The following is a 9,794-nucleotide window of genomic DNA, read 5'->3' as shown; positions in this document are numbered from 1 at the left end:
AAGGTTTGGTAGAATTCTGATGTGAAGCCATCTGGTCCTGGGCTTTTCTTTTTAGGGAGATTTTGTATGGTTGATGCAATTTCAGAACTTGATATAGGTCTATTCAACATTTTCACTGCATTCTGGCTAAGTTTTGGGAGATGATGTGCTTCCAAGTATTGGTTGATTTCCTTCAGATTGTCATATTTCTGGGAATAAAGTTTCTTGTAATATTCATTAAGGATTTATTGAATTTCTAAACGGTGTGTTGTTATTTCGTCTTTACTGTTTCTGATTGATGGGATTAGAGATTTTACTCTTTTTTTCTTGGTTAGATTGGCCAAAGGTTTATCAATTTTGTTGATTTTTTCAAAAAACCAACTTTTTGATTTGTTGATCTGTTCTATAATCCTTTTGTTTTTAATCTCATTTAATTCTACTCTAATTTTGGTTATTACTTTTCTTCTGCTGGATTTGGGATTGGAATGTTCTTCTTTTTCCAGCTGCTTGAGATGACCCATTAAGTTGTTAACTTCCTCTCTTTCCATTCTCTTGAGGAAGGTTTGCAGTGGTATAAATTTCCCTCTTAGGACTGCGTTTGTGGTATCCCAGAGGTTCTGATAACTTATGTCTTCGTTATCATTTTGTTCTATAAATTTGGTAATTTCCTTCTTGATCTCATCTCTGATCTATCTATCATTCAGCATAAGGTTATTTAGCTTCCATGTTTTTGTATGAGTCTGCAGATTCCTGTTGTAACTGAGTTGAACTTTTATTCCATGATGGTCCAAGAAGATACATGGAATAATTTCTATTCTTTTAAATTTGCTGAGGTTAGATTTGTGACCTAAGATGTGATCAATTTTGGAGTATGTTCTGTGTACTGATGAGAAAAATGTGTATTTAGTTTTGTTAGGATGAAATGTTCTGTAGATGTCTGATAAGTCCAGAAGTTAAATAGTTAAATTTAAATCTAAGATTTCTTTGCTCAGCTTCTTATTGGAGCATCTATCCAACACTGCCAAAGGAGTGTTAAAATCTCCAACTATGATGGAGCTGGGAGAGATCAAGTTGCTCATGCCTGTTAGAGTCTCTTTTATAAATCGAGGTGCATTCTGGTTGGATGCATAGATATTGATAATTGAGATCTCATTATAGTAAGTATTGCCCTTAACAAATATAAAGTGGCCATTTTTATCTTTGGTTACTTTTGTTGGTTTGAAGCCTATTGTATCTGTGAATAAAATTGCAACACCTGCTTTTTTCTGCTTTCCATTTGCCTGGAATATAGATGACCATCCTTTCACTCTGAGTTTATATTTGTCTTTTAAAATAAGATGAGATTCTTGTATATAGCAGATGTCCAGTCTGAGTTTCTGTATCCAATCAGCCAATGTGTGCCTCTTTAGGGGACAATTTAAGCCATTCACATTGATTGAAATTATTGATAAGCCTGATAAAATATTAGGTATCAAGTTGTTAGAAGTCCAGTGGAAGTTTTTAATCCTTTCGCCAGTGTAGAAGTTGGAGTTTGATCAAAAGTTTCTGAGTGAGTTTACTTTTGTGGTGGAGGATTGCACTGGTCATTAGGGAAGATAGGTCTGAGAATATCCTGGAGAGCTGGTTTAGTTATGGCAAATTTCTTCAACATATGAATGTCATTAAAGTATTTAATTTCTCCATCATAAATAAAACTCAGTTTAGCTGGAAAAAGGATCCTGGGTTGAAAGTTATTTTGTTTTAGGAGATTAAATGTCAATGACCACCCCCTTCTTGCCTGAAAGGTTCTGACAGAGAGATCTGCAGTCATTCTAATATTCTTCCCTTTTTAGGTTATGGTTTTCTTACATTTAGCTGCTTTCAGGATTTTCTCTTTCATATTAACTTTAGTGAAGTTAATTATGGTGTGTCTGGGGGATGTCTTATTTGGTTTGAGTAGTGCTGGGGTTCTGAAGCTGTCTGCTATCTGAATTTCAGGATCTCTTGGCATATCTGAAAAGTTCTCTTTCATAATTTCATGAAGAAGAGCCTCTGTGTTTTGTGAAGCAACTTTGTTGCCTTTAGGGATTCCTATAAGGAGAATATTAGTTTTCTTCAAATTATTCCAGAGCTGTCTGAGAGAATGATCTGTTTTTACTTTCCATTTCTGTTCCTCTTTGGATGCTTGGGCATGTTCAGAAACTTTGTCTTCTATGTCTGAGATCCTTTCTTCTGCCTGCTGCATTCTATTACCAAGAGATTCTACTGTACTTTTCAGATCCTTGAGGGCTACAATCTCTTGCCTCAATATTTCAAAATCTTTGGTGGTTTTATCTTTGAATTCGTGGAATTCTTGAGTGAACTTTTGGAATGCTCCTTGAATTTCTAATTCTATCTTTTCCTCTATTCTATTAATCTTATTTGCAATCCAAATTCTGAATTTGATTTCTGACATCTTAGCCATCTGTTTATGAAGGGGATCTTCAGTTTCATCTGCCACATCCTTTCGGGGAGGGGGGTTGACCTACTCTGGTTATTCATATTACCAGCCACATCCTTTCTTGAGAGGGTTGTTCTACTCTGGTTATTCATATTACCAGAGCTTTTCTGCTGATTCTGCCTCATGATTATTTTACCCCATTTGGCTTTTCCCCTTGAGCTTTGTCAAGGACCCATATGGTGTTACGGCCTGAGAGACTGGGGACCTGCTTGATGGGGCTAAGTGGCTCTGTCTTATTTTTGGTCTCTGACCTACCCTAGTGAATCAATTACTCTTGGTTGAAGTCTCAGCCTTAGAGAAATACCAGCAATTAAGTTGCCCCCCCCCCAACAGTTGGGCAAGGAAAATCAAACCTTCCCTGAACCATACACCCAGGGTGCCACTTTGGATAGTCCTTGGTTGATTTGCCCAGTTCAAGGGGTCCAAATCGGTTATCCCAGTCAGCACCAGTCTCAGGTAGGAGAGTTCAAATGTCTCTAGTACCTAGATAAGAGGGTTCTGCTGGCAGCTCAGATATAACTTGCTCCAGTGCTCCGTGAGGGCAAAAGGACCTACCCAGAAAATGAATTAGTCTGTGAAGGTTGATACCTCCTTCCTCACCTTGCATCCAGTCACTGGTAATCCCAAAGGGCTGTAACCCAGTTCACTCCAGTGAGGAACTGTTCCTAGGGTTTATGACTGCCAGAGTCACCAGGTGATATGAGTCTGGCAAGGGAAGAATTTAGGCTAGGGAAGTTCATTCAGTTCCAGCCCTGCTCCTTCTGTCCCAGCTAAGTTCCTCTGTAAGTCAGAGGCTGCTAGTGCTGATAAGAAACTCAGCCCTAGGCAGCAAGCAATTATGCTTTACAGGCAGGTGTCAATTCCAACTTCTGCCCGCCCACTGCCTTTGTCTCAGCTATATTCCCCTGAGGGCTAGGTGCTAATGGTCTCTTTACTTACAACTTCCCAAGTCTGTTCTGCCAGTGGCTGCTTTCCAGAACCTCTGGTTGCCCAGAGAGACAGGGCGTGCCTATCCGGAATGGTGTCAGGCAGCTCCTGTATGGCTTCCTCTGAGCTAAGGCTCTTCTCCTCGCTCCCGTGTCACAGAGTCAGCACAGAGCAGCACCAGCCCTTTCCCCTTACACTCCTCTCAAAGAAATGCCCAAGATTCTGGACTCCATGGGTGACAAACCTCCAGACCTCAGGGTGAGAGTGGGGTGGGGGGGAATCCTCAGAGTTCAGAGTGGCAGGTAGGGAATATATACAGTTTTATACAGTTTTACAGTTTTATGCCTGGCAGGAGGGTGCTGTGGCATGCCAGCAGGGGTAGGAGGTCTAGTTTTTAGAGGGTCTCTCCCATGGGATGGAGTGGGAGGATGTTTGAACTTTGCTCGCTTGTTTATATGGAATAAACCACGAGCCCTTCTTGTGGGGGAGGGGACTTCTGTCCACTTGGTAATGGATTTTGTACCTTTTGATTGTATTTTTGGGTTTGCAGCTCACCTTAGCAAGGTTGAAGTGCATTCTTGGATCTTCTCTCTTGGCTCTGCTCCAAACCATCAGGTCCCTTGCTAAACTTCTGTCCTTTAAGTCTCCTTCTGGATGGGAGCCTCTGTAAAAAGCTGGCTTCAGTCCACCATCTTGCCTTCGCCCCCCGTTTTCATTCTTTAGTAAAGGATTATTTACATACAGTAACATTTCCCCTTTTCATGTACGGTTTAATAGGTTCTAGCAAACTCGGAGGAAGCTTCTAATGGTCTGGGCTGACAATGGTTTTCTGAACCTCCCCAAGTGGTAGAACATCTCTCTGAAGGTCTGATTCCAGGTTCATTCACTCCTGCAAGTTTTATTCTACTTCCTTAGTCTGAATATTTGCATCCCCCCTCCCCAATTCAAATGCTGAGATCCTAACTCTCAAGGTGATGGTACTAGGATGTGGGGCCTTTGGGTCACTTTTGCCATTGGGAATGGGATTAGTGCCCTTAAAAAGAGGTCCCAGGGAGACACCTCGTCATTTCCACCAGGTAAAGACACAAGAAGGCACCATCTGTGAACTAGGAAATGGACCTTCACAAACACTGAATCTGCTGGTGCCTTGATCTTAGGTTTCTTAACCTCTAGAACTATCAGAAATAAACTGCTCTTGTTTCTAGGGACCCTCATCTAAAGCACATATTTTGTTTGAGCAGCACAGCTAACATATGCCTGGGCCTTTCCTCCCTGGCCTGCCACACCTGGAGCTCTGCCCCAGGCTTTCTCCTGAGCATAGGTGAAGTAATGAGAGCATAGCCTATGAGTGCCTGTCATTTCCCCCTGTGCCTGCAGCTCCTGGAGCTCTTATCCTCTCGGGCTAGCTCACACTCAGACTTTGCAACTTGCTGAGAATTTTAGTTGAATTCTTACCAGCTTGTATAACATCTGGCACCTCCTCCAGGTGAGCGAGGGTCCAAGTCCCGTCTCTCCTTAGATGATTCTGAGTTTCCTTAGATGCTGAGTTAGCTGGGTGCCATGCAGCCACACCTCCAGGATGAATTCAAGGAAAGTTGTGACTTCACAGATTAGTTAACATTTTTTGTTGTTTTAAGAATGAGAGCAGCATCCCTCCCCCCACTTTTCTGCACTGAGCAGAAGCTAGACATCCATTTTAAAATGTGGATTTGTTATTTTTTTTCCTTCCTGCGCCTTACTAAGAAAACATTTAGAAAGAGAAACTATTGTTTCTTGACATATCAGTAATGTAAAAATAATAAAAAACTATTAAAACATTAAGATAGTTGTGCATTATTATTAGAAATTTCTCTCCCAGAGAACAAGCAATCATCCGAGACAAACAACAAAAACATGTCACATTTTGGCACCAGTGCCTGCTCTGTGCCCACTGCCCATGTGGTCCAGGTGGGGACTCCAGGACCCCTCGGCCAGCCGTTGGTAGAACTGTATAATCTCTAGGAAGGGCACACAACTTAATTTTTTCTGAGTCTTACTAAAGGAAGGGCTTTGAATCAAATGGTGGTCAGTACGTTCCTCTTCCATTTCACCAGCCACACAGTGGGGTGCGTTTTCTACGACCTCAGCCTGTCCTAGTGCAGGTGGCCTTCATTTTACGCTTGCTTCTCAGGCAAGAGGGGAGCTGCCTCTTGTTGGTCTGGTGCATTAATTGAGATCCCTTTCTGTTTTTGCTTTATGTTTCCTGCCATCTAGGAACAATGACATACACTTTTCTTGGTTGTTCTCCTTTTTACTGAGCTTCCAGATTGTTTATAATTTTGCAGCATATTAAGTGATGCTGCCATGAACATAAAAAAAAAAAAAAACAACTATCACATTTTCAACAGGACAGATCTAAGAATGGAATATAGTGATATAGGGACTAAGAACCTGGGTTTGAATTTAGATTTAATTATACCTTCTGATAGACAGGTTCTTTCCTGCAGTAGCTTCAGACATATACTCAAATCATTGCTTATCATATTCCTGAGTTTATAAAGAAAAAATCTGATTGAATAGCATTCACCTCTGCCAAGCTAAGATACAGACTGACTTACTAAAGGCTTTTAGCCAGAACATCTACTCTGAAAGTTGTCAGAAGCCTTTGGGTACTTGTAAGGGAAAAAGAAAAAAAAAAACAAAACAGGTACTTAAAAAGAAAAAAACCCCCAGGCCTTTATTATAGGGAAACTCAGATGCCTGGAGGGTTAACAATTATACTGAAGATACTTATTTTATGAAGTTATGCAAAATAAATCCTTAAACACAGGACTGATCCTAATGTGGTAATTGGCTACTCTGAGGTTTCTCCCTCAGGGTATAACAGTGAACAGCTCTCAGCTTGGTTAGGAAATTGTGTTTTTCTTAAAGACGGCTGGCTAGTTAGTCAGAAACATTTACTGGACACCTTCTGTATTAGCTCCTGTAGGAATTTAAAATGTTATCAAAGAATAATTATTCTGTGTAATTATCAAAAAGATATTGAATTTTTTCTGAACCCTCTTTGTCTAAGAATCTAACTCCCAGTGATAATTCACTGTCCCACCATAGTTGTAGCTCTGTTGTTTTTCCACAGTCCTTTGGGGTTGGGACAAAGCTAAGCACAGATGTCCTTTTAGTGTTCTAACAACTCTGTAATCTCCCTACACCTGGCCCTACCTCCCGACTCAGGTTCCATGGTCCCGCAGCATCTCCCTGATGACCCAAAGCTACCTTCCTACCATGCACCGCATTGCAGGAAGGATGCTCTTATTCACCTCACAAGAACTCAGGAAACAAACTTACACCAGAGTGTCCTTTGTGAGACATCTTTCTTAAGAGGATACCTTTTATATAATTTTTTTGTTGTTCCTTTTCGATCAGAACAGAGGGTGTTAGAATGTTAGGCAGATATCTCCATGTTCTCTCAGGTCCCCCTGTGGGCTGGCCACCCAGCCTGCGTGTAGGCAGACCCTGCCCTCCTGCACGAGTGGGAGGGGGCTGCAGAGGCGCTGCCCAGAGTGCTCCTCAGGGACTGGAGTGGGGTTGTGGGTTCTGTGTTACCTACACATTCCCACCTTCAGACATCTGTGTTAGGAGTGCTATCTTTGGGAACAGACAGATTTTTCTCCTCTTCCTTCTTCTGTTTGAATTTTCAATGTGGAATCTAAGTGTTGGTTTAATGTTTAGGCCTTATTTAAGTGGCACCAATACCTTTCCAGGGTTCTGGGTTTTTTCTTTTCTTTTTTTTTTTGAGACAGAATTACACTTTGTTACCCTTGGTACAGTACACTTTGTTGCCCTTGGTAGAGTGCATCACAGCTCACAGCAACCTCAAACTCTTAGGTTCAAGTCATTTTCTTGCCTCAGCTTCCCAAGTAGCTGGGAGTGCAGGTGCCTGCCATATGCCTGGCCATTTTTAGAGATAAGGTCTTGCTCCAGCTCAGGTTGTTCTTAACTCATGAGCTCAGGTGATCCACCCACCTCGGCCTCCCAGAGTGCAAGGATTACAGGTGTGAGCCACGCACCCTGCCCATTCTGGAGTTCTTTTCTGGGAAACGATTACAGTAGTCCCCCTTTATCCATGTGGATGTGTTCCAGGATCCCCAGTGGATGAACCATAGGTATGCTATGCTTTTCCATATATATGTATATATATATATATATATATCCAGAATAAAATTTAATTTATAAATTAGGCATGGCAGATTAACAACTACTAATAAAAATAGAACAATTATAGTAATATTCTCTAATAAGAGTTATGTGAATGTGGTCTCTTTCCTCTATCTCCCTCAAAGTATCTGTACTGTACTCACACATTTTCCAATCCTGTTGATGATGGTTGACTGAAAACGTAGAAAGTGAAAATGCACCTAAATGTGTTCTCTCGACTGTAAACTGATTAAAGAAGACTGCTAATCCCTGCCTACTAAGACAGATGATGCTGTAGTGTGGTTCCAGGCGTCCTCAAACTATGGCCCACAGGCCACATGCGGCCTGCCTAGGACATTTATCCTCCCGCCAGGTGTTTTTGCCGCCTGACTGTCCTGCTTAGCAGCCAGCTCATCCTGGGGCCTGCAGTCCGGCCCTCCAACGGTGTGAGGGACAGCAAACTGGCCCCCTGTTTTAAAAGTTTGAAGACCCCTGTTAAACTGTAAGTGTTATTGTGAGTTACCCTGGGAAGTTACTAGGAACTTCTTTTTCTCATATCCTATATAGGGGGAACAAGGACCTCAAGGCTTTCCAGGGCCAAAGGGCACAATGGGCCATGGCCTCCCGGGCCAGAAGGTAAGTGTTTCAGTGACTTAGAGAAAGGTTTAGGCTTAGGATCTCAATAGCTTAACTTTAACTTTAGAAGAACCCTCATATGTGTGTTGGGCTCCTCCTTATAACTCTCAGAAGAAAAAAAATCCCACTGGAAATTAAATCTTTCTGTATTGCCTTCTCTACCCACGAACATGCTCACTTTATACCATTTCCTCTTCATTCTCAGGAGCCAGTCAATAAGGGAATAAATCCATAAAGCATAACAGAGAGGAGATGCCAGATAATTCAGTTTTCTAGTACATTAAGTAATAGTTGAATGGCCCAAAGGCAGACAGCTAATCAGATGGTATCTCACGATCGCTTCACTTTGAGATTGCCTGTCCATCGGAATCAGATGATCATAGCTGAAGGAATATAAAAAAACTGCGCCCAATTTTTTATATGGTATATTTGTATCACCAAGAATGGGGGTTGTTTAGGAGATACTAGTTGCAAATAAACCACATCGTAGAGTTTTTCCCATTTAGTTTTAATATTTCCTTCTGAGCTTACCTTTTTATTGTATTATGAAGGGAGAGCATGGCGAACAGGGCGATGTGGGGAAGAAAGGTGATAAAGGGGAAATCGGAGAGCCCGGACCTCCAGGAATACAGGCAAGAAGGAGTTTTTAAAGTCTCACAATGACTTTGTGCTCTAACTGGTTCCAACCTATCCTGACTTTCTCTCTTCTTACACTAAGTAGGGGTTACAAGGACCCAAAGGAGAGCTGGGACTTACGGTGAGTATCCATCCTAGAGGGTACTGGAGGGTTTGTGCTTGCAAAATTATTGCAGTCATGTGTTAGCTTTAGAATTATAAATTCTTTGGATGCAGAATTCCAGTTGCTGTTTTAAATGAGTGTGACTGCTACCAGCCCAGTGAGGACTTGATGTATGAAGTAATTGAATGTAAATGTGAGGGAGAAATAACACCAGGCAACCTGCCCGGCTTCCTGGTGGAGGTGTGGGACTACGGCCCCTCTAACCCTAGTAAAAGGATCACATTGCTGTTATGGGCAACAAGGAGGTGAACTGTTTTAAAGAAGGAAGTTCCTCTTGCTGTTATTGGCAACAAGGAGGTGAGCTGTTTCAAAGAAGCCATTTGATCAAGTGACTTTGTATTTTACGTGGTCCTCCTCCCTTTAGAATGGGAGCTCTCTTTTTCCTGAATAAGTTCCTTTAGGAAGTGCTCTGAGGAGAATAGCAATCATGACATGGGAGTGACACTTATATATTGATTTGCTTATTCAATATATATTTCTTGAGCTTCTGCAAACTTTTCCTATTCTTCTCCCCACACCATTAAAAGCAGAAATCTGACTCTTGAAAGTCTTGTGGGTGGGAAAGTTTTAAGATTTCTATAGCAAAGTATAAATCTTCCTTTATGATTTGAAGGTACTGCATCTGCTGGAATGTTTCTTTTTTGTTTTCTCCATGGGTCACAGTCTGGGGATGCAGTGCCAGGAAAATCCAGGAGTGAGGGGGGAGTGCAGGTGGTGACAGCCAGAGAGCTGGACATGTGACAGACAGAGCTGCACATGTACTACAGGCTCGTTTGCCTTTTTTTTTTTTTTTTTTTTTTT

General features: G+C 41.7%; 1 protein-coding gene across 1 annotated transcript in view; it reads left to right on the top strand.

Moving 5' to 3' along the window:
- Nucleotides 1-9,794, top strand: part of COL28A1 (collagen type XXVIII alpha 1 chain) — a 190,010-nt gene that overhangs the window by 157,578 nt on the left and 22,638 nt on the right. Inside the window, exons 27-29 of the mRNA XM_003782701.2 lie at nt 8,126-8,194; nt 8,746-8,826; nt 8,916-8,951. Of these exons, the coding sequence (XP_003782749.1) occupies nt 8,126-8,194; nt 8,746-8,826; nt 8,916-8,951 (186 nt within the window). The remainder of the gene's footprint in view (nt 1-8,125; nt 8,195-8,745; nt 8,827-8,915; nt 8,952-9,794) is intronic.

Source organism: Otolemur garnettii, unplaced genomic scaffold, assembly GCF_000181295.1.
Source record: "Otolemur garnettii isolate 467f Iridium unplaced genomic scaffold, OtoGar3 scaffold00005, whole genome shotgun sequence".
NCBI lineage: Eukaryota > Metazoa > Chordata > Mammalia > Primates > Galagidae > Otolemur > Otolemur garnettii.
This window is presented reverse-complemented; position numbering and strand designations above follow the sequence as displayed.